Genomic DNA, 26,014 nt, shown 5'->3' with positions numbered 1-26,014 from the left:
AAGTAACCAAGTGTGAAAAAGCAAAGGAAAATCCGGATGGCCTGGGAAAAACTTGGGGTGCTCACTAAAAGCGCGCGTGATTATTTTCACAAAGGCAAAGGCAGGAAGTAGAAAAAATATAACTAGGAAAATGTAGTCGGAGGAAAATCGGGAGGAAAAGTGTGCGAAGGTGGTTGGAAAAACCAATACCGACGACGTGCTTAAGTTGTTAAAAACTCCAAACAAAAGCAGGCAGAAGCTCGAGGACCTCAAGGTGTGTTTCTGTGTGTGTGTGTGGAGCAAATAGCATTAAGTTGTCTGAGCCTCAAAAAAAAAAGAATGTATATATATATAACAACAGCAACAACAAACGGGCTGAAGAGCAAGAAGCATAAAAACAGGAAGAACTAAGCCCGAACATGAAGATATATAAAAACAAGTTAAGAGCGGGGCGCCATTGTTGTTGGCCATATGCCTTATTTAGTTGTTGCTCCTCGTGCCTTATTGTTGTTGCCCAACTTTACGAGCTGCTTTACGGATTTGGCCAGACGTAAAAACTAAACAAAAGGCGACGGACGGAGAGTAAATAAGAGTGAGCGAGCAAACAAACAAACAATTAGAGAATTCACACACCCAAACACACGGGGAACACACACACACGCAAAAAAAGAGGCAAAAAAGCCAGGTGACTGCCTTTCAAAAGGCGTCAAAGGCTCCACCGCAAAAATTATGCGAAATAAAGCCCGAAAACGAGAAAAAAACGCAGAAGCAGCGACAACAAGCTGCGAAAAAAATAAAAAACTGAAAAGTTTTGTCCCCCAAAGCTTTGATGGCCAAGAGCAAACAGTGAATGGACCAAAAGGCTCCGGCACTTAGCGGAAGTAACGCGGCGGCCATTTTGAATGCACATATGTGTGTGTGAGAGCGAGTGAGTGTGTGTGAGGGAGATCCCTTTTGAGCTTTGATGGCGGGAAAACAGATTCGAAACAGACTTTAAAGTAAAGTAATTTTGTCTCTCTTTATAAAAACGTTATAAAAAAAATTCGACTTATCACAAATCATTTGATCACCTTAAGAAAGTATCAATTAAAAATTGTCTTTAAATTTACTTCATTGTATTTGTATTACTTGGTTAAATTTAAAAAATTTAATATATATTTTAGCCTGTAAAATTTCACTATTTCACTAAAATTCCCTGTAGTTATTCACCTTCCCGCCAAATTCCTTTGCCAAGTCCATTGAACTCACTTCACATTACATATAATTTACCTTATCCGAACAGACATTTTGATTAAATTGCTGTAATTTTCGTAATGGCAGGTCTTAGGACAGGAATTTCGACATAATGCCTCTGGCTCTTTTTAAACTCAAAGCACTGTCAAATGCACACACAAAGGGCCAAAGCACAACTGACACACTTCAAATGGGCCAGAACACACACACACTTTGATTCTGACAAATGGACAAACGACATTATGTATTTGTTTCAAAGTGCTTTTGCCACTTGGACTGTCAGTTGAAATCTACCGATGATCCTTTTGGTTCACATTTTTATTCCGAACTCTAATGTTCTCTAATTTGCCACGTTTGAAAACCTTTGACATGTGTCTAGCGTGGGTCAAAGCCTAAGAGCTCGTGTGTTGCCCCAAAGGGTTAGTATTTTTTTTAAAAGTTATGGTCACTTGGAAAAATAGAAACCTAAAATTGAAAAAGTATTTTTGATGTTAAGAGAATTTTTAAGTTAGGTAAGTTAATATAAAATATTGATTGCATCAAAAAGGTACCAATAAACTTTTCTAAATTTTAGATAAGGACAATATATGTTTGACTCCTTTTAATTATAATGAATAATAAATAAATATTAGTAAAAACATTTTTTTATTTAACAAAAATAGAAAAGTAGTCTAAATAGATTTTTTAATTTTTTAAAATGTTAAAAAAAAATTTTCTTGTTTTTTTGTTTTAGGATTGAAGCAGGCTTATGTTTTTCATGTAGCACTGGTTTACCACCATTTTTTTGCTCAACCTTTAAGCCGAACTTTAACCCGCCTCGCCGGGAATATGATGGCTAATTAAGGGCGAGTGTCTGGTCCGGAGTGCTGGTTCCGCCGATGGCTGCACTTGCCTGTTCTCCATGGCCAAGAGCAGAGCGATAAGGCCAACGATGGCGACGGCTTTTGTGTGTGGCATGTGTGTGTGCAAAAGGTTATCGCCAGGAAGTTGCACATGGAAGCACCATCACCTCGGGCTCACCACGACCACATCCTCATCCACATCCACATCGAAAACCCAACCTTCCGGCCCGGAGTTCCCTTGTTTTTCGATCCTTGAGACACGGAAACTGTTTTGGGCCTTTGGTTTGGGTTCTCGTTTTCGTTCACCGGCAAGCCGGCACAAAAACAGGCATCAATGTCACGTTCAAAGTGTCGAGTTGTTGCACTAACAAGGTGTTTATGATTTAAAGCGCCGCTCGGCCCGGGAGTTGGGGTTTTTTGGCAGACAAAAGGCCTCCATGACAAGTGACTTGGAGTGTTGGCAAAAAGAAGAAAAATGCCAACACACACATGCAAGTTGAGCTGTGAGTTTTCCTCTCGAATAGCATTTTCGTAGGCGTTACGGGGTTGATTCCCCTTCTTTTTTTTTATCCATATCCATCCATCTGGCCGGGGGGACAAGAAATATTGACATGTTGAAGTGCAGTTAGGCGGAAGTTGTCGCCGAGGCTACATTTTTCTATCTCCCTCCCACCGCCCACCGAGCCAGCTGGAGTGGGCGTGTCTAAATGCGGGTTGGCACGTGGTTGAGCGATAAAAAGCGGAGAATTTTCCTAGAAAAAAGGGCTTATCTATGTTCTTCATTTTGATTTTGTATTTTTTTTGTTTAGCTTTGTGACGAGGGCCATCTATCAAAATGTTTACGTTCATCAAAAAAAGGACATTGTTCTTTTGTGAAATATGTTGGAGAATAAATAAAAAGTTCCAGTCTTAGAGAATCTGTGAAGTTATGTGCGTATTTAATAGCAACTTTAATTGAACTGGTTTTAATATAAGAAAAAAATGATAAATAATAAAATGATACATTTAACCGATTCCAAAAGTCAATAAAATAGTATAGTTTCAGCTACCACATTTTTAAATATTTTATTTTTCATAAGCAAGGAAACTAAAGGGTATTAAAAGATCGAACAGAATTTTTCAACCATTTCCTCAATATGTTTTGCTTTCCATGTTTTGTTTCGCATTATCTGAAGTTCTTTGGGGAGTTCATAAATTAGCGGCAGTACATTGCATGCGATTGGCATGCAACATATTTGAGTTCATATATCCCTGTTTTTCCCCACCCAGGGGAGGGAAAACCGCAGAGGAAAAGCCCCTGTGACAGGCCGTGAAAAGCGCAACTCAAAGTGAATCAACTCCCACCATTATTCTTCCCATTCCTCCCGAGGAACCGAAAGTCCTTGGGAAGTCTAGTCAGCTGGCTTATCATTTTCGAGACGTGGAAAAGGCGTCTTGAGCACGATTCACGCCTTTCGGTTGTGCAACAAAAGTCCTGAAAGTCCTGAAAGTCCTCGAGAGCTCGTGTGTTTGAGCCATGTTGCAAATTAAAATCAAGACAGCAGCAAAGCCAGCTAAATGATTGATGGCTGTTTTTCACCAAAAACCGGAGAAGGAGAGCTGCTGGCAAAAAGTTCAATGATTTATGCTTTTCAGTTGGGCCAAATTTGCTGGCTACTAAATGATTGTTTTCATCCAACCAAGCTGGCTGAGCTGCTCCACTACTTTGCACTTTTAATGTATTTTTTGACAAGTCATGTTCATAACTCAGTGTCCTGTGAAATTTCTATGGGTCGATGGAGAGAAAGTTTTCACTGGATCTGGATAAAGTTCGAAATCAAAGTTTTCACAGCTCCTCTCGGTTTTACGTAGTTATTTTCGGTAAGTCTTTTTCATATATTTTTTGGGTTTTTTTTTAGCTTTTCTGCAGAGACGCAAATCATTTGTCAAAATACGAGAATACGCAGCAAAGTTGCTGCCTGTTTGCCGTTGACAAGCCGAAAGTTGTGCCAATTTGTATTAGAAACTTTGAAACCTTACGCCTGCGACATGTCCGACTTTGGACTTTGAGTGGGGGGCTCTACATAGGGTATGTACCATATAGCCAAAGATCATGGACAGGGGCCAGTTTATGTGGGCAAGCACTTTGCTAAAAGTTCAAGCGGCGAGTGGAATATTTAAGTTTAAATTGTTTGCGTTGCGGTTTTGGCCAAGCAAAGCCACACAAAACACTATTTTTATTAGCCAATCAAAGCTTAAGAAAAAGGAAAATAAACTGAAAGTTTTTTGGGTAGTTAAAAATATTTTAGGAATTACTAAAAACAACTTCTTAAAGACACCTAAAATTTAATATATATTTTCTTTTTCTGTGATGTCAACTGCAATTTATTCCCATTATTTCCATCTCCACTTAACCATTTATTCTGAATTTTTCTCGGCAGTTTTCGCCTATCAAAATTGTTTGTCAACAGTTGTTTGTCAAAATGCCGGCAGCATTCTGCCTGCAAACTGCAAGTATCTGACAGATATTATTCGCACACTCACTTGAAAGTGAATTGGGGTACTTTTTGGCCCCGTTTTTCCACTACCAATTCCGATTTCATGCCCCTCGAAAAATGCTCAAGGGCTGAGCACTTGTGAAATGCCCCTTTTCACACGAAATTATGGCTCGTGGGTGGGCGGGGCGGCACTTGATGAACTGCACTTTTCATCACGGCCACGAGACCGAAAGTGTTACTCCAAATTGTGACAGCTCTCAGCTGCGCCTCGGAAGTGAAAATGAATTTACAAAAAATTAACTCGACATCCGACGAAATATATGGGAAAAGCAGCAGGAGCCTGCTAGTGGCACTTGGCAGCACAAAAGTTGGGCCAAACAATTAATTAAACTAATGACTCGGTGGAAATCGCACAGGAGGGTGGTCTTAAAATAAGAAAAAAATGATTTGTGAAAAACTCGATTCAGCAGGTTTATTAATTAAACCGCTCCGCCAAAAGATGAGTTTACAAAACTTCAGCGAGACGGTAATTACATGAAATAACTTTACACTTCTTATCAATTGATTGCTTTGTTAATTGAGGCGATCAAAAGTTCAATCATTTAAATTTTCCAGCCATTCCCGCTTAACGTTTGCTATAACGAATGTACATATACCATATATATATATTGCCTGTGTTTTCTGAGAAAAAAACCTAATGGATTCGTTTGACTGAAATAGTAATTACTGACGAGCAGCCAAGCATTCAAATGACGATGTTGTCCGACAATTTATATAAAATGTATTTAATTTTCGCTGGACCGGTACAACGCATTTTCCCCTGATCTATTTGACTGGACAAGCTAATTGGCTGTTAGCCTTTTTTCACAATTAAAAGTTGTGGGCTGCGCTTACAAATTCGCACTTTAAATCAAATTTTTAATTGGGTATTTTAATTTATGTTGTTTTGGGCACACTAATATAGTGTTTTTTTTACAGAAAATTGTAACTTTATATTTTTATTTATCGCTGCATGCAATCATTTACACCTGAAAGTTCAATAAATCATAAAAAGAACCTTGAGCCAGTTAAACTGAGTAACTTATTACGCCCACACCTAGTGCCCCATATTTTCTTATTTACTTGAAAGGGGCGTGGCTACTGCACCTTCCTCAAAAAGCAACTTAATACAAGTTTAGCGTGTGGTCAGCAAATCAGGTGGCTTTTAGCCAGTTTTCAGGACTTGGCTCTGCAATTTGCCAACTGTCAGACTGTCTAGATGAAAATCACGCAAATGTTGTAGGTGGGTGGCATGCAAATCCATCTGTGGCGAATTTCTTGAGACCCATTTAAGACCTAGCAGCTCCAATTTAATGACATGCCCATAAAAATAGTTGGCTGCAGCTTAACAATAAAATACCAAATAATTGTGGGCCATAAAAGTTAAGTTGTTAATTGTTTTGTGTCCTGTGCGCATCGCGTGTCCCGTTGTGTTGAAAACGGGAAAAGCGAGGAAAGCGAGGAAAATTCTGGTAGGGGCTTGTGAAACATGGCTCACTTCCAATGAATTGTTGCTGTTTGGCACCCGCTGGCCAAGTTTTAACGAGCAGACAGACGGCTGCTTGTCAATTCCCCCGGACATATTTCATGAAGCAGCCCAAAAAAAGTATATAAAAATAGCAGCAAGGAATAGTTGACACAGAAAGGAAAAATAAATGCATTATAAACCAATCAAAAATCAATTTGTTATAAAATATAGTATTTTATTTATGACAAGACATTTGAATAGTGTCATTTTAAGTGGATGTGGTTGTGCATTGATTGATAGCTTTATACATATTTTGAATACTTGTTAAAAATTAAGATTTTCTTTGCTTAGAACATCCCACTGTATTTATTTTTCTTTACTCTATTTTAGGAATATTTAAAATATTTTTTATTAATTTTCTTAGTTAATTTTTTTCTGTGCAAAGAAATTTGCCCCGGCAAAAACAATGTTAAATAATTCATTTGGCCAAAGCTAAAAGTTTTGCGTGAGAATTTTGCCATATTACAGGAAGGCAGTCAGTTGTTGACGTTGCCCCGCCCCATTTCCGCCGCCCCCGCCCACTGGAAAAGGGGCTGCGTGCTAAACCGGAAATGAAAACTCTCTTAATTGCCTTGAAGTATGCAATTGCTGTTTTTGTTGCTGGATTTATCTACTTTATTGTTGTTCCTTCAGCAGATAATAACTGAGTAACTACAAGTTCTTCTTCGCCGAAGGGGCTAAGCGGGCTAAAAAGGGCGGTCAGAGGTTAAGGTTCGGGTGGTTGAGAAAGTTCGGAAAAGTGCGGTGTCAATGAACCTAGTTGAGCAACTATAATTGGCAATTCTTGTCGAAAGCCCATCGAACTTTTTGTTTTGGTTTGTCGTTGATAACAGTGTTTTTTTTGTTATTGTGGGCTGCCTAAGGCAACTTTTTTGTTGTCTAAATTATTAAAAGGATAGGGAAAGGGTTCGGTTTTGGAGTTTTCTCTGATATACTTTTCTCCGACTTGGTTGATGGTGATTTAAAGTGGCAGTACAAGGTAGGAATATAATTTATTTAAAGCACGTACTTTATAATGACTCACGGTGCTGTGCTATGTATAAATGCAAATAAAATAATACAGATCACATATGATAATTCTTAAGACGCAATGTGACCTTGCTGTGCAGCCAATAATTAAGAGTGACCGTTTGTTTTACAAATTTTTGAACGTGATGACAATCTATTTAACTACATGAGTACCATTTAAACATTATTGAACCTCCACCAACAAGAATTAACTTTTATAAATTGTTCGTTTATGAATTGAATAACTATTTACCATAATTGTCATCGACCGCTGCATAAGGGGGTGTGGCATCGCTATAGCTGCCGCCTCCCCCGCCATTTCCGTTCCCCATTTCGCCGGCCACCGGAACCGGAAACGCATTGGCGAAGGCCAACGTGGTGGCGGGCACATCCGGTGGCTGATCCTGCTGCTCAATGGAGGTGGCTGCGGTGGTCAGTGGTTCCTTTGCCGGTTTCTGGGTGGTGGTTACGGCAGCAGTGGTGGCCGGATTGAATTCAGTCTCAAGTGTTTCCCAACCGGATCCGGTTGTTTCGGCCTCCGGATTGACTAGATCGGCCAGATTGCGATCGGAAGAGTTGGCAATGATGACCACCGGCGATGAAGTGGTGGTCAGCACTGGGGGAGCGGTGAAGGGCGATGGGGAGGAGGGCGTTTTGGAAGAGTTGGTGGGCAGGGCGGTGGCACAGTGCTCCGCAATGCTGGCGAAAAGCAACAACTTCAGCAGTGCTCTCAGAAAGGCGTGGTGCTGGGGGCGTGGCATCTTGATTCGTTGGAGATTTGATATTTTTCGGTTTGTAGATTCACGGTTTTGTGCGTTTCGTTTTTTGTTTCTCACTTTTTGTGCGTTTTTGTCCCACTGTTTAGTAGGACTGGATTGTTTTCAGTGTTTTTCCTTTTACTTACAACATTTTTGTGCGTTGTTTTATAGTTTGTGCTCGTTTTGATTATATATTTTGTTCTTAGTTTTTAATTGATTCGGTTTAAATGATTTCCATTTTGGCACTAAGCATTCAAAATATAATTTGAGTTTAAATTAAAATTAAAACGAAATTATACATTTTTTTATCTGTTATTCATTGCTTTTATGTTGTGTTTTTAATAAATTTAACATATATTGTGGATTTTCAAGACTCGTCATATTTTTTGTTTTGATAGTAAAAGGGCACGGAATATTATCTTAAAATAAAACTAATAAGAAAGGTTCTCTGACTTAATCTGCTATTTTTTTTAGAACGAAACTGAACCATTGTTTTTAAAAACCATGTTCAGATATTCAATCGAATATTTTTCTAAGCTTTTAAAAATGTTAAATGTGACTAAACTAATTTTAATTAAACGTTCTCGTAAACATTTAAATATTCTTGGTTTGATATTGCTGTATCTTAAAAAATAGGTTCCACCTAACAAAGGCATCTAAGTTGGGTTTATCTGCGATGATTCACTTTTTTGTACCCAGCCCATGTTGTAAAGAGTCGCTGTTGTTGTTGCTGCTGTCTTGTGTAACACATTTTTCAAAGCGGGCCAACCCAAACAAAAAATCTGAATCTGAACCCGTGTTGAACCCCATCAAGCAAAAGCCTTTTTTGTTTTTTTTTTATTTATGATAATTTATTGCATTTTTTCAATACTCCTCTTCCATTGTTTCAGTTCTCTATCTCTCTCTCTCTGTGTTCTTTGCCGCTTTTTTCGCATTTTCTTCACACTTTTCTGCGCTTTATTGTTTTGGTATCCCTCGAAACGAAAAGAGTTCAATGGGGTTCATCCGCCGGCGAAGATGCAGCCGCATTAAAAATACACTCTCTGCCATAAGTGTGCTCACACTTACAGGGCGTGTATAAATAAGTATATGCCCAATGTCCATATATATACCATATATGAAGAGCTTGCCAACAAATTGGCAATGCCCACAAACGACTTTCTGACGACATGTGTGCGCCAGCTGTGGGTTAAGACGATCCCATCCGCTACCAGGGGGTTAAGGTAGATGAGGCGGACAGAAAAGCCAACAAAAAATTGCGTAAAATTAATGATTGGGCGTAGAGATAATGCCAATGGCGATCATCGAATGTGCTTTAGAAAAAACCGAACATAAAATGTTGAGTAACTCAGTGAGTCACAGGGAAATGTAGATACATTTTAGGGCATATCGAGTAAAAGTAAAATGTTTATTTAGATAAAAAATTGTCTTTAAAGGGAATTTCTTTCAAGATATTTTATGGTAAAAGTATCTCTGGGAACATCGTTAAAACTATTTAAAAAACATAAATCTACAACTCTTTATGTGATCTATAGTGATATTAAAGTTCTGTAAGCTTAAGGAATCTATGTGAAAAAGACCCTAGCTCCTCTTTAACGATCTCCAGAGCTAAGCTAATCGATCTCGATCCATAAGCTGCCTAAGCACTACAATTTCCAGCTGAGTTTTTCCATGCACGGAAACCCAACGACACCGGATAAGTGAAACATTCCATCACTTTTCCGTTCCCCTTTGTTTCTCCAATTGCACTGCACTCAGAGACGAACAAAGTGCAAATTACAGGGAGCTCGTGCTGATTCATTCAGAATTAGCCCCAGCACGCTATATGTTCTCGGGGTCTCTGAGTCGCTTGAACCGTACTATATGTGCTATAGTAAAGTGCTGTTGCTGCTGTTGTTGTTGCTCATGTTTGGCCAGCTAACCACAACCACAATCGCAGTCGCAGTCGCAGTCGGCGCAGCTGCTAATTAGCAGCTCATCAAATTGCCGCATGCAAAAAGTAAGCCAACGAGCCGGAGCTTCGAGTGTAATATTCAGCATTACAGTGCGAAAAATTACAGGCAAATATGGATCATTTCAAGAATTTTTTCATTTTTATATATTACAAAAATTGTTCCTACTACATTTTAAGATTAGTTAGAATAGGAAAGGATAAGAAGCCTTTTTATATTATAATTATTTAATTAATCGTCTGTTTTTTGTACATAGAATAATGATTATTTTTTTGTTTTAAATGAAATTTATCAGAATAGAATGGAATTCACTTTTTTCTTTTTCTTTCGATACACAAATTTTGAAAGATTTTTTATGGCAAGAAAATCGTGTGACTAATCCCTTCAATACGATGATAATGATATTGTATCTTCCTGTTTTTCTCTCTGCCATCTAGACACAGATGTGCTGGCGGTGGAGTGCCACAAGTAAGAGGGCTTTATAAAAATAGAAATACAAAAGATTATTGAATCCGCGTCGGGGTAAAGGGGCCACCAAGAAAAAAAAAAGGGGAAACCATAAAATGAAATAGTTAAACGGGTCGAAGTCGCGTCCAAAGTCGCTGATCCGACCATGGAAATTGGCCAATCAAGCGACAATTGTCGGCCATTTATAGCCAGTAAGTGCTTAATAACGCTAAACGGGTCAAAGACTCCCAAGTGGACAACACGGATTCCCCGATTTTACTACTCAACGATTCTACTCTGATTAGCATTTTTCCGCCAACCCAAGCGAAGTCTATGACAACAACTGACAGATAATTGAAAATCACTAAAAATACAACGGGGCGAAATGGGAAATCAATTGGCAAGAAGGGAAAATTGCCTGACAACTGCAGGCCAAAACCAGTGGGAAGTCGCCTCTTCAGAGTTCACAGTGGGTTCTGTTGGGTATTTGTGTTCATAATGTCTGGGCATATTGACATATTCGTGACGACATGGGGCCCCGCATGAGATCCATTATTCAAAGCCCGTGAATAACAAAAATATTCAAATAATAGACAATTTGTCTGTCTTGGTTTTTTGATAAAAAGTGAAAATTGTCTTAAATTGAAGGTATTTCCTCAGGTAACCGGAATAACTGTGTGGGATGAGGGTCTCTGGGAAACATGGCTTACTACGGTTTTAGTTGGCTAAATGAAGTTAAGCCGATTGCCTGTGAAAAAGAGTGGGTTGTAAGTGGAATAATACATTTTTATAGATAGAAAAGCGGATTTATGAGCAGGATAATTTTTAAAAAGAAAAGAAAAGAATTTAGCAATTTAATCTGGAACCCAACGGCTTATGGTCTTTTGTTCATAAAAGAATTTGAATATTAAAAGGTGTTCTCCAGAGAGGAGTTCTTCTTCCAACTAATATTAGTTCTAAAATTAAGAAAAATTTCCCAATCCCCAAAGGAATTTAATGCACTTTCCTGGAAGCACTTGCGTGCTGCAATCCCACTACCGCAATCCAAACAAATCCAAACTCCGGACTCCTACTCCTCCCACCTAATGAGCGTGAGATTCTTTGATAACCCACATCCACATCCGAGGAGGAGCTGCCCCACTTGGGGATCTGTTTCTGTTTGGGACTCAGTTTCGGATTCAGCTGGCGGGGAACATGGAGTACCAGCAGTTTGTTTACCCACCGGAGCCCCCAATCGCCTCTTATGAATGGCCCACATTGTGAACGCTATGAAATAAAATCACTTGTTTGTTTATCCAGCCAACACTTCGAATGGCGTTAATTTGTAAGCCAAACAAATGTGTACCTAAATGCAGTCAAGTGAGTGAAAAGTAGCTGGGGAGGTGGGAAAATGCACCGGTAAAAAAATATGATTGAAATAGAGAATTATATATTATTTTTAAAAGGAAATAATGTTCCATTTACATTAAAATATTTTGTTTTGTTTTTTCTACCATTTCAGTTTGTTGATTTAGAAGAAACAATTTGAAATGGAGGTTTACAACCTCAAACAATGATTATAAGAACATGAAAATGACCTGTTCTATGCGAAAATTTAGGTAACTGTTAGGATTATTAACTTTTTGACTGTATATTTTGCGAAAGATATAGTTTTGTAGCCACAAACAATCATTAATCAGCTAAAAATAAGCCTTTTATTTCGTAAGGCCACGATATTTCCCGCAGTGTGTCCGAAAATGTTGACAGTCATGGGCTAAGGTCAGTGCACTGGGATTGCGAAAATAGATGAAAATGCTTGAAATGAACATGCGCATATGCAGCTAGCACCGAGAATCAGGAACCGGGAAATGGAAAATGGGAAATGGGAAAACGGGCGCCCGTGGGATGTGCGAAAAATCAATAGAGCCGGAGTCGCAGTGCACGTGCTACGAATACGGATGCGAAAATGTGGGGGCTACGAATTCGCTGCAGAAAATGTGCGACCCAGCCCCAAAAAAAAATGTTTGAGCCGGAATTGTGTCATTTAACTGTCAGCGAATTTGCGCAGTTTATAATTTTTGTATTTTTCAGAGGGGTTCTGCTCTTCTTTGTTTTTTTTGTCACCATCCGGTGGTTTTAAGTTTTTGTTTTGCTTTTTTACATCTGCTCAATATGCTAAATTATTGACATAATTCGCTTGGTAAAATGGTTTTCCAAGTTGAGCTTCATTCGCCGCAGACAAAGCGGTAAAATGTCAACAAAACACAGCGAAACACAGAGAGAAAAAAATATAAAGAGAGAGGTAGTCTCAGAGAATTCTCCGGGGGAGAGCGAGAAAGAGAGATACTCGTTTCTGCGAGTTGTGAGTTCTTTTTTTGTTTTATTGATTTCTTGAAAGGTACACAAAATGCTATTCGCAACAGCAACAACAACAACAAAGGCGAACAAAGGGAACAACAAAAACAAGAAGCTGAAGAAGAAGCAGCAGCATCAAAAATTTGGAACTATATATTTTATTGTATTCATATGGGATTATATTATGGGTTTCTTCAAGTCTTTTTTTTATGTGACACAAATTTCGGTTTTATTGTTTGTTTTTGGCTGCCGTTCTTTTTGGCCACTTTTTCATGATTTAGCACTGTTTTTAAGAGTATATTTCCAGGGCAGATACAAAAGTATCTGATGGATTGCCTATAGGTTTTTGGTTCAGGAAAAAAGGCGGCTGCTGCGCACAGAGAAGCATGTCTTTTGTCTAACCACCAGCTAAACACTTGGTTTTCCACGTGATTTTCACAGTTTTTAGTTTGTTTTTCATAGGCTCTTGATTTAGCAACCAATTAACTCAAGTTTTAGATTGTTTCACTAAGGATTTGGTTTAAATTTCCTAGATATTTGCCTCTTTTTGCATGGCCACAATCGGAATAAAAACCACAGCGACGAGACGACAACGGCGACTGATGATGATGACAGGGAAAGAGACGGATACATTCGCCGCGTTGGCGGCGTGCAGATAAATTCGCCGTCAAATTGAATTGCGGCAGCTGCTTTTCTCAGAGCGGAGAGAAAGAGACCTCTCTCTCTGGGGCAAAAAAGAGAGGGTGTGTGGTGTGCCATGAACTCGCTCAACTTTTGATCCCAGCGAGTAGGGGGAAATTTTAAATAGTAGCAAAGAAATTCCCTCGCTTTGGCGCGCAATTTGAATTCGCTCTGGGTTTTTTAATTATCTTCTGATTGGATTTTGCCAATTATAATATATCTGCTTATCTGTTATAGACAATTTCGTATCTGCCGGTGGGCAAGTACTTGTTATTACTCGATTTATTATCTCTGGGTTTAATAGCCTAGATTGCGTTTATCGATTGTAATTAGTTTGTGGCTTTGAGATAACTATATGAGGTGAACTTGGAATTACCCAAGTGCTTACATTTAATTATAGTACAGAGTTACATCCCATATGTTTTGGTATTGATATGAAACATTTTTTTAGACTAGTACAAGCACAATTAAAAAGTTTCCTTCTTGATGAAATAGTTTTAAATGTGCAATCATAACTCTACAGAGCTCACTGCACTTAAAATACGTTTAACTAACATAGTTGGTATGGAAACTCAGCCCTTTCCTCTCGACCGCCCCTTTTCATTGTGCAAGTTTCCGCCCACGGAAGATACATCATTAGGCATTAGAATGAAATTACCTGCCTATGCAGGGAACCACTTGAAAACTCATTATAACGGTAGCGGGTAACCATCGCACACACACATCCACATCCACCCACTCACCCACCCACCCACACAGACTCAGACTTTGGTAACTGGTAGTTACATCAGCCGCAAAAGTAGGCGTTGCCAAGTCGCCCCAAAGGCGTTAAAGCACTTAGATTTATGGCCCTACACGCACACACAGCCAACGCACGCCCACACACACAAATCTGGGTCCTGTGCGTATATATATAGAAATCTATATATAGGTGTGTGGCATATAGCATATAGCCTTTGGCAGTCCAGGACTTTGACTCGTTTTATGCATTTAATAAAAACTTTCACTTCGGCGCTTGTACTTCATTTTTTTCTGATTTTTCAGCACTGAAAAAAAAGTATTTTGCAGGAAATGTAGTCTACCAGATTTATTGTAAGTCAAGATCAGGAATAATAAAAATGTATATTTGTTTTTCTTTTAAATACAAAAAATTGTTGTTAGCATAGGAACTTCAGGGACTTTAAGAAATAAATTCCAAATATGGAAGAAAGTAGGTCACAAAAAATAATCATATATTAGGATATAAACAAAAGACAAAAGTTAAAAATTAATCCATTCCAGCAAATATATTTTTCCCACTTTGTAAGTTGTTTTACCCCTCAGTGTTTTAGCTTTATTGCAGCCTCAAAAGTTTTGCATTGAAGTTAAGTACTTAAAAAGCAATTTCCCCCGTCCCGCCAGTAAAAAAGGGATGCGCGGCCCAAAAAAATGTTAATGAAATGATTTGAATTATGCTTATGCTCGAATATAATATTTTTTTTGCTTCTTTATTATTTGTGGCTTATTAAAAAGTTAAAAGCCAGGCGGCGAGGTGTTGCCGGGCATGACCAATAGCCAATGGCAACCGCAGCTGCTGTGGGGCAGAGTATGGCTGCCAAAGTATGAAAAAAGCATAAAACCCATCAAAATAATGTTAATTCATTAAGTGGCAGTAACTTGGTCGGGAGCCCAAGTGTAGGCTATAAAAATTTAACGCACAGAAGGAGTCGCACGGCGGAGCCTAAGGATCCGGATCCTAAGGATATACCTATATATATATATATATATAAACTGGGAAGCACAAGAAGAGAGTGTTGCCCCGAGCCTCTGGCAACGTGCACAAAATGAATGATTTTTATTTATATTTTATGGTCTTTTTTCGCCGTTTTTGGGTCCTGGTAATTAGAGCAGGTTTATGCCGCACTCCGTTTTGGCCAGGTGTGTGTGTGTAGCAGCAGCTCACAATAAACTGGAAAATTATGTGAATGAGTTTTCTTAACTTTTTTTTTTCCAACCCCCCCCCTCCGAATCTTTCCCGCCTGTTTACCGTCCTCCGAGATTTATTCGCGGCACATGGCAGACCGAATCCGAATCCGAAACCAAAAACCAGAAGGAACGGCTGGCGAACAAGACAACGCAGCCAGCCGACCAAATGAAATGAAACAAACAAGCAAAGTTAAATGAACAACTTTTGTGCATTATTTATCTGTAGAGTGTAAAGTGTGAGCAGCAGTGAGAACAGAACGAAGAAATCCTATGGAGCAAAGAAGTCGAACAGGAGATACTTTAGGATCTATAAGATACTTAGATCAAGTACTTATTTAGATAGTATTTTAAAGTTTTATATTTTTAAGTTCAATTTGTAACTAATAATACCATAGTTCTGATGAGCATATGCTGGAAAAATATTTCAATGTTTAAAGTGATCTATAATCAAATATCTATAATTATATTTGCTTTAGAAGAAGATTTTATTTTGATGTAAAATGATTATAATAATATTAATTTGACTTATTTCTGGAATTGTATCCTGTTAGATTTTTTTAAGCTTCCAAGAGTCCAACATTCCCCTCTAAGGTAAAACATTTCCAGAGAGGGCATGATACGTTTTGTTATAAAAATCATAACCACAACTGTGGCAGAAACTCGGTTCATTTTACATGGGCCGACAATACCTCCGGCATTTTGCCCCCATCCTGCGACTGATTTAAAGGCCTTCGTACCTTGGTGTGTGTCCGTGTTAGCCACTTAGTAATTATTTTATGAATTATCTGTTTTCTATTAAGATATTTTAACAGAGAAACAAAATTGTGGCCCGAGACGCAACCGCAAGACCATCGGGCTTAGCCAAGATGAGCGCTATAAAATCTAATAAACATAAGTCTATCCTTAACAATACATATACGTGTGCTTGGTCCGTATATAGTATATTTTGTGTGCCTCTGTTTTGCTTGTGGGGTTAGTGATGTTTTACGAGTTCGGGGCCCATAATGTTACCTTTTTTCGGGTCTTTATTGATACGTTTCGCTCTCGTTTTAAAGACAGACCCTAAGGGATGCGATTTTTAATATGCATTAAAATTAATAAGAACACGTGTCGTCCCCTCGCACCCGCATCGTTGTCCTTGTTTTCGTCCTGCGTCCTTAGTCCTCTGCCTTTGTCGCCCCCATAATTCCGTTTTATCGCGCACAAATTTTTATAGCTCCGCCGCAGGCGTCGATTTTAAATAACGCTCAGTACCCAAATCCCTCTTTCTTACGTTGATTTTGTCGCCATTTTTGTTGGTTGTTAATTTTATGCTTATGAGATAAGAAATTGTGACAAAAACGCTGGAAAATTTATGTGCAGGGCGCTACGAGAAGGTGAGCACATAGCATATGAATAAGATATTTCCCTTCCCCCCTCTAAAAAGGCGATAAATGCTAAATGGAGAGCCAGCTTCTTCATCAGCACTGTCATTGAAAATCTTTGTGCGGAACCGGGATGAACAAGTTGCCAGGGGATATATTGTGAGGTTTGCCATTTGTATTTAGCCATGAATACATTATAGCCGGTTGAGTCTAAAAATGAAACTCGGTTGAATAGCGATAAATGGTTTCAAGGAATTTCTAAGTGGGGAGAACAACACGTAGTTGTATGTGACATGGAATGAAACCATTTAAAATGGGAGCTATTATTGTTGGAAATTATTATTTACTGTGTTTTGATATAGGTTTTTTATAGAAAAATGGGTGTTAGTTCATTACATCCTAGTAAATGTACAATTTTTCTTGTATTTCTGGACATTAAATGGGACAATAGTGCACCTCTTGGAAATGTTACATCAGTACCTACTGAAATGGGAAACCTTTGCTTGACATTATCCTGACTTGTGTTAATGCCCATTTGAAAGCCCAACCTCCGGACGGCTTTCCGGGTAGCAATTGCAACTTGCAGGCCAAGTACAAGTCCCTATTTGAGCTCATGTTGCGGATGGACCAATATCAAAGTCGAGTGGGGGACATGGACATTGGCAGAGCCACAAAGCCAATGGAATCCCTGTGCCCCCCAGCTAAGTGGGTCAATTATGTTGCCAGTCTCCTGCAGGAGAACTCAAGTCGGGGGTCGGTTACAAACCCTTTGACAGCATCCCTTTGGCCTTTTGGACCTCTGGTTAACTGGAATCAGAGCGGTTTTGGCCATTATTCGATTCGGGTTCCCGGGGCAGTGGGTTAATTATTGTTTTATGATTTGTTTTTGGGGGCGGTGGGGAGTGCTGCTGCTGCTACTGCTGCTGCTGTGAACACACATCCTTTGTGGGTGCCGCCTGCGTATAAACATTGCTCATACGCCCCCGAGTTCTTCTTCTGGCCGCTATGCCAAAAGGTAACCAAGCGTCACAGGTGGGCGAAATGCAATTACCACGCCCAGTTTTATCTGGCACCCTCGCACCCCGTTGTTTAACTAACGAACAATAAAACGAAATTGAATTTTGCGCTTTTAACGCCAAACGCACAAAGGCAATAACTGAAAAAGAGAGAGGGGCGTGGGAGAAGACGGGTCAGGTCACCGAATGCAGGTGTGCACTGGGAAAAATAAGAAATATTTATACTACGTATATCTAAATATTTTATTTGTAATAATCTCTGGAGATAAGACTAAGATTAGAGTTTTACAAATATATTTTTAGCTATAACTTGTTGGAGTAGCTTAACAAAGTTCTTCATTACTTAAATTTATTTAATATTTTAGATAAATATGTATGGCTCATACTATTATTTTCCAAAAAGATCTTTCTCTAAAGGTGTTTTTAAAACTTGCACCTTTTTGCAAGATTTTCTCCCAGTGCTTTTGTATTTGTGTTAGTCTTAGTGCTCCACAGTTGCAGTTTATATCGTAGTGTTGCGTGCGACACCGGGTGGCAGCCACCCGTAGCATTAAGCCAATTATATGCTGCACTTTTGACATTAAATTCGATTCAATTTATTTGGCTGCCGTACCTTTTGGCCAGCGGCTCTTTTTGGCCAAAAAAAGAAGGAAAACACCCCCCTTCCTCCCCTTCTGTCAACCGAAAAATGTTTCTGTTATTGCTGGTGTGTGGCAGTGAAAATGATGCTACTGCCGGAGCTGCTAGCTGCCTCAAAGGGTTATTGTTGTTTGCACGGAATTTAATTTCATGCTCACACACTCATCGCAATTTGCCGGTTGGCGTTACAAAGCAGCGGAAATTATCCGCTCGGTGCCGTCGAAATAAGTGGAAAATATTGCTTTTAAACGTCGTCCAAGTTTTTTGGGTAATTTTTAATGGATTTCCCTGGATTTTATGCTCACCCAGCGGGATTCGTGATAATAACCAAATGTTTACAGCTCATAAAAGGGGGAGTTATGAAGAAAAAAAAAAAGCCTCAGTGGTTTTAGTACTTATTCTCAACACTTTAGGTAAATATTATATCTCTACTCCATTTCTTAGTGAGAAATACTTTTAGTTAGTTATTTAGACATTAGAACACACAAACCATTAAGAAAGACAAAATGAGGAAAGGACATACTGAAGTATTTTTTAAATTTCCATTTAGATATCACAAAGTTCCAACCAAGCTACAGGTATAAATTATTTTGCTTGTACACATGGCCACAGAATTCTGGGGCTTGACAAAGACCACCTGTTCGTTGGGTTTTCCATCAGCTGTCAGATGATCAGCCCGTGTAGCCAGACATATCAATTGCAGGCGGCACATCAAGATTCAAGAGCCCGGGGACAGACTGTGAAATTTATGATATCCATTATGGAGCCGCCTGCTCGACACTCACACATGCGACATGGCTCCGACTTTCTGGCTTTTGTTGGAGGGTGCCATATATGCCATATATGCCATTTCTACCATTTCTGCACCAAGTGCCGAGAGTTGTCGAAAGAGCTCACTAAATGGCAGACAACATTGTGAACATAATGCTGGCATAATAATATTTCTGTCGCTGCAATGATCTGCATGCCAACGTCCTCACAATGGATTCGCCAGCTCTAAATCGAGGAGCACCGAGTCTGTCGAGTTGGTTGCCATTTGTCTGGGCCATTACTCACAGTAAACAATCTTTGCAAAATGTGTGGAGCTGCCACTGCCACTCCTCCTACTCCTACTCCTACTCCTATTCCTGCTCCAGTTTTCCCATGCTCCACTGCACTGCTGCAACTTCAATAAATTCCATAGAAAAATGCAATTTTATTGAAAAATATTTGCTGCTCTCTTTGGGCTGCCTTTTCTGGCTTTTTCCTGGATTTGTAGAAGCACAAAATGAGCAGACAAAGATAAATAGTGCAGGAGATAGGGATGATCACACATATCCAGTTTAATTTAATTAGAAACCCAAATGTGTTTCAATTACTCAGATTTTTTACTGACGTCCAACAGACGCTTTTTCGATAGTTATCTATCTCATGGGATACATAACATTTTTATAGATTTAAAAAAATTATTCCCATTGTTTTCTGTTAAAGAAAAACCCCAACGAAGTTATAGAACCTCTAACGATGGTTTTAGGGTAAGCAAAAGCTTAAAAGTAAAATCGTATTATACAGTCAAACTTGATTAGCAGGTGTGGCCAAGTTTTATGGCAATGGTGGAGCCATAAAAAAAACTTCGTGAATGGAAGGAAAATAAAAAGGCATTGGAGTTTAAAAGTTTGGTCAGATAAAAGGTGAAAATTAAAGGTTATGTTTTAAATCTGCGAGGTGGCAAATGCAGCCAAAGTGGTTTCCATTTGGTGCACCAGCCAAGTGTTGAGATCTGCTTCCTTTGCCATATATCCCTTATCCCTTATCCTGTATCCTTTATCCCTTTGCGTTCTCCCTTCGCCAAGTCTCATTTGTTCATCCTGTGTATGTGTAGTAGATGATATGCCTGCGATTTCAGCACGAAACCGAGACGTATGATGATGTTGATGATGATGATGACACACGCATACCACCTTACAGGGACTAAAAAGGGGCGGGGAGGTGCATGAAGGGGGCGTGGCAGCGCAGGGCGTCATAAACAACAGACAAGTTGCACATGCACTGGAGCATAACTACTCGGTTGCACAGAGCTGCTGGGAAAACTACACCTGCGAAAATGGGATTCTTTGATCAAAGGATCCTACATATTTAAAAAGTTTTTAAGAGAATTTAAATATCAATACAAATATTCAAAACTATCAAAACATTCCTCTTAGGCCAAGGTAATTTTTATACCTTTAAGTTGTGAGTTTAAAGATCTAAGTAACATATCTACTTAAAACCATATTTTTTTCAGCAAAGCTTTTGCGTTTTAAAAGTATTTGAATAAAATGATATTTTTATATATGTATTATATTTAAAATTTTCTTGAATATAATAATTGCCTCTTAACAACAGAATAAATAAATACATTTTATTTAAAATTCAGTATAGTTTTTCTTTTATCTTGATGCACTTTGCGTACAATACACTATAGATTCTAAAATCTAAAAAATATATATAAATTTATATAGCATTTTGCAATAATTTCGCTTATTTTCTTATGTTTCTCCTAGTGTTATTTCGTAAATTCTCGGGCCAAAGCGAAAAAGTCAGGCCAACAGCAAGAGCAGAGGGGCCAAAACGAGTAAAGGAGTGTTCCTCGCTCGGAACAAGTCGAAAGGCGGGGAAACTGGCAAAGGGAATCAGTTTGTGCATATTTTAACTCCCACAGGAAAAATTTCACAAGACAGCTATGGAAGTATGACGAACGAGAGCGTTGGCAACGTGGTGCGGATGGGGAAAATGGGAAATCGGGAAATGGTAAGAGGGGACGAGATGTTGGCCAACAACTGTGACCAAACAATGTTGAAGCTTTGATGAACCTTAAAAGACAACAACAATGCCAGTTGCAACAGGGAATATGACAAAATATAGAAGGGATATACATATACATATACCAGTGAGAAAAAGGTGGGAAATGAGGTGGCATATCGGAGTGTGTGCTGTTGCATGGCCAAAGGGGCGTATGAGTGTTAAAAAATGCTCACTCCGGATGGATCCAAGTTGCACTGGGCTTTGCGTGTGATACACTATGTTCTGGCACTTCCCACTTACCACTTCCCTTTTCTCCCAGTGCACGAGAGGGTGTTGAGGCGTCACTTTAAGCAAATGGTGATGAATGCGTTGTTGGAAGCCCTTGGAGATCCCAGAACATTGGCATATTTTATGCAATACGCCACAAAGGATACAGAGAGGGGCGAAGGATATAGCTAGCTGCATACTCAATAGTTTTGAGGTTTTCCAACATGCCAACCATTTTTCAATTAATTGTCAAGAGGTTTTCCTTGAGATTGATCAACTAAAAGGTTTAGCCCGGCCAGTAACCAATAACCAGCAACCAGTAACCAGAAACCAAAGTCAGTTAAATAAAGCCTTAGTGGCCAAACCACAAGGCTCTCAATCTCCCCTTCCATTAATTGATAAATGCATTTGGCAACAGTCTCTAATTCGGATTTATGCCGCCCAAGTGTATTAGAGACCAGATCCCGAAAAGAATCACAATCACAATCACAATCAGAGCTGTCACATAAATAATGTCGCCTGCATATTTATTACATTTCACTAGCAACGTTTTTTGGAATGCATCAATTTGCAAAATGCCACGCCCCGAAAAACGAAAATTGTCTATGCCTTTTTAGTTTAAATTGTTAAAGAGTTTGTGACATTTGGATTTATCTGTGGTTTCCGGCTTCCTTTTTGCAACTGTCATGTTCCCAGCTGGGTGAAAAAAGTTTGCTATCGTTATAATTGATTAATTAAATCTTGCTTGGCAAGATTGAGCAGGACACGCAGGATGAAACAAAGCACGAATTTTATATATTTAAAATATAAGTGCACTGTAGAAAAGGAATCTACATGAAACATTATATGACTGTTTAAAATTTGAAATTATTATTATATCATAAATTTGGATTTAGTTAAAAGAAAGGTTTCTTGGTTGAACCCTTTAAGTATTTATCTTTTTATAAATTAAAACAATTAAGTAATTGCATTTTTTTTTTAATTAGTTGATCGGTAATCTATAATAATATTGAAGCTTTAAGGTTTATCATATGTTATTTTTGATTTTAAGCTTTAATTCCCAATTTCAATTTTAAATTTTGGTTTAAATTAGAATGTATTTTTCTCCATGCAGTACATATAGATTTAGATATGTGAACAGACTGAGAGTTGCACATTTTGCTGGCAAAAGTTAAGCAAAAGTTGTCGCAGCTGAAAACTTTTTATAGCAAACATTTTTTGGCTCTCTCAGCCAGAGATGATGTTTTTTTTTCTTATTTTTTCGTGTTGTTTTAACTTTACATATTTCCGTATGTACGAGTGGAATTCTCCTGCTGCTCACTTGTCATGCTGTCAATTGGCAAAACGACTGACAAGAAGCCAGCTTCTCGGAGCACTCTCAACCTTCGACCCCGCCCCCAGTCGCCGGCCCAACGCCCACTCACATCCAAGAACAGTCGACGTCGTCAGACTGATATGTCATTACTTATATGGGCACTTGAAAAGTTTCGAGTGAAATGTGCGCCAGTTGAGGGGGAAAATGGGAAAAGAGGGGGTTACAGAAGGGGTTACGGAAGGGGTTACGGAAGGGGTTATGGAAGGAGCTATTGAAGGGGGGAAAGAATCCTTCACAGATAACGTGGCAATGCCGTATTTGTAGATAACTCCTTCTGCCACTGGCTCTGCACGTTAAATATAATCAGATTAATAACTGTAAACACTTGTGCAGAGGAGGTCGTCAAAGGTACACACATATAACTTTCGGATGGGTATGAGCGTGCTATAGATTGGATTTCACATTTTGAAGTTGAGTTATTGCAAACGGAAATCGATCCTCGGCACTCATTACAACATCACCTCTCCATAAATCCAGTTGCCAGGAATGCGATTAGTCCTGCGAATCGGGATGCAGGACGTGTACGGAGCTTGATTGATTTATATCCACGTACGTCCTGCAATCGAATCCTGTTTGCAGTTAGTTAACTAAGGTGAAAAATGAGCTGGCAAATGTCCAGGGAAGTTCGTTTCCCCTTCTACTGTGAGCAGTTGTAAAATTCCTGAAGTGCAATCTTTGAGATAAAGCATCTGTGAAATTTGAATTTTATTCTAGACATCTTCTCTTTCACCTAAGTGGCATTTTTGCATGATTTTTTTTTGAGATTCTCTAGGGGTCTTATTTAAAAATCAAGGACAACCAATATGGACTTTAGTTTTGGCTTTCATAAATAAGTTTCATGATGTTTGGTACTCCTCTTTAAAGATACATCCATTAAATATTACCAAACTTCACTTTTATATGTAATTATGTGCCACTTTTTCCGCCCCAAATGAAATGGAATGTTTTCAAATATTTTCCGGGGCTAAAACCCCTGTCAGGATTTTAAAATCCCATATGAGACAAGGCCGTGGGCTAGCCGCGAAGCCGAAGCGTTAAATAAACAATAAAGCCCCGCACTTAATTAATTGTATTGTGCGGCCCGCGAGTGCCATTAAATAAATATGGATTTAGTTGAAAATATTTATTATTTTTAAGCCAGGCCGCAAAAACACGACAAATGCTGTCAGAAGGCAAAGTGAGTTATGAGTTTGGTTATTTGGAGTTTGGGCCAAATGCGGACATGTCGCTGATGGGAGCCTCAGACTCGGTGGTCTGGGTATATTGATAATTTTAATTAAGCGCTAATATTTTAATTTATTATTATGACGCTGTCAGCTAGTCAGAATGTGTTGTGTTTTGTTGTGTGTGTCTAAACAAATTCGAGTATAAATTGATATACATTGGGGTAAATTGCCGTCTGCTTTTTATGTGACAGCTGCAGGAAACTGGGCGTATGAGTGACGTGATATGAACCTGTCAGAAGAGTTGAGTCTATCAAGTGCCCCGCCCACCAAAGGAAGCTATTTAATTTCATGAATTATTGATGCATATTGTGTATTCTCACTCGTGGCAAGCCAATTAGGCCTGCAGCTACCTTTTTATATTGCATTTGTGTGGCTGAGCACCGATGATTTATAATTACATTCGCCTGACTGGATCAAACTGCCCTACCCACCTACCCACTGCCATTTTGAAACCATTTCGATCTGCGGCTGATTTATGCGGTCGCTCAACTCGGGATTAGTTTTATTTACACGCCATTGGCTGTCCGGTCGTTGGAGCTCTCTATATTTGATTGCCATTGCCCCATCAATATAGCACAGCATACCTGCATACTATATATGGCTATATGTGCACTCTTCATGCTGCAGTTCATTTTAATTAAACCACTGACAAGTCATACGCAAATTATTGGCTGATATATTGACATACCCGGGCATAAATTGCAGTACGCATCGACTTACCTGCAAGTGGAAGAGAGGAGAGAGTGTACATTTTAATTAATTAACGAGCCAAGAGTGTTGCTATTTCAATAAAATTAAATCAAATAATTTAGTGATAGGTATGTTAAGTCAGCAATTTATTATAATATGATTTTTTGTTTAATTGTTTTTCTGATATAACAGCCCAGGCCCACAATTTTGTAATCCCATTATTATGGGTTATTATAATGCAAAAAAAAGAAATTAAAGAGGGGGTCTTTTGCCATCCAATAGCCTTGTGTGAAATTAAATTTCACATCCAATCAGCCGGCAAGTCCTTCTGACTTTTCCCTTTTGTTGCTCCTTATCCTCGCCGGGTGATATTTAATATTTGCCCCGCCACTTTCTCACTGCCTTCCGACTGCAGTTCTCTGGATAAATACGGAAAAAGAAAAAACGGGGGGAAAGGGAAAGGGAAAAGGAAAGGCCATGGACCCGAAGGAAAGTCGAATGAACTGGAGCCCGTCGACGGCTTAGCGGCAAAATCAATGACACAATAAATATTTGTGCAGCCCTTAACCATCGAGTGTTTAACAAGACGAAGCCTGTATGTTCCATCGTTGCACTATATATATACATATATTTATAAACCTACATATATAGTTGGAAACTAGAATAAATAGGAGACTTTCTCTTGAAGATTGAGGCCAGGACATTTCCGTTTCACTTCCTTTAAAGTGCTCACAAGTTGAAGATAGAAAAATATTGCCAGGCACACACAGACAAAAAGCATTATTTATTTGATTTGGAAAACTCTGCATTTCAAGTGGCTTGCAAGAAAAGAGTAAACTGGGTTATACTTTTAATTGTTTTAAAAATAAGCCTTTTGAACAATTTTGTAGTCATCAAGAGCTCAAAGTTTGATTGTCTTAATCTGACATTTATAAATTGAAAAACGCCTAGTATTGACTGGCAATATTTCGCTCAAATAAATTGCAATCCTTTAGGATTAAAAATATGCATTTAAGATTCATTTTTTATGACCATTTTTAAATGCAACCTTTTAAATTGGTTTTTTTTGCAGAAAAGAACAAAGCCATATTTCACTGTTTTAAATGATGCTTTAAGAAAAACTGCTGGGTCCAATTTCGCTCTTTTTCTGTCTTTCTGAATTTAAGTAGGCCATCGAAAGTGTCGATATACGAATGTGTGGGACTGTAGCGCGCATGTTTATTGCACTTCGGGGAATTTCCCACCAGAAACACGACCCAACTCAACCCAATTCGAGTGAAACCAGCCCGGTTTGGGCCGCTTAATGTGGCAGAAAAATGTGTAAATTTACGTCGAAGGGAGCTCAGAAGTTGTGCCGACTGCCTGGGTATCTTTCTGTTTTATTTTTTTTGGGTCTAGGTCTGAGTCTTCTGTCCCCAAGTAAATTGAAAA

The 26,014-nt window shown here is 38.9% G+C and overlaps 1 protein-coding gene across 3 annotated transcripts in view; it reads right to left on the bottom strand.

Annotated features, from left to right (window-relative positions):
- Positions 1-26,014, bottom strand: part of Ptp99A (Protein tyrosine phosphatase 99A) — a 138,407-nt gene that overhangs the window by 19,713 nt on the left and 92,680 nt on the right. The window contains exons 1-2 of one of the 3 annotated variants that reach the window (XM_036818817.3): positions 13,139-13,253; positions 7,360-8,109 (exon numbers count right to left, since the gene is read on the bottom strand). The exons of the other annotated variants lie outside the window; for them this stretch is intronic. Coding sequence (XP_036674712.3) covers positions 7,360-7,867 — 508 coding nt within the window. The 5' untranslated portion in view covers positions 7,868-8,109; positions 13,139-13,253. Of the gene's footprint in view, positions 1-7,359; positions 8,110-13,138; positions 13,254-26,014 lie in introns of those variants that run through there. 3 annotated transcript variants of the gene reach the window in all.

Source organism: Drosophila suzukii, chromosome 3 (assembly GCF_043229965.1).
Source record: "Drosophila suzukii chromosome 3, CBGP_Dsuzu_IsoJpt1.0, whole genome shotgun sequence".
In the NCBI taxonomy this organism is placed as follows: Eukaryota; Metazoa; Arthropoda; class Insecta; order Diptera; family Drosophilidae; genus Drosophila; species Drosophila suzukii.
The sequence above is the reverse complement of the archived record's forward strand: the minus strand, read 5'-3'. Positions and strand labels throughout refer to the sequence as shown.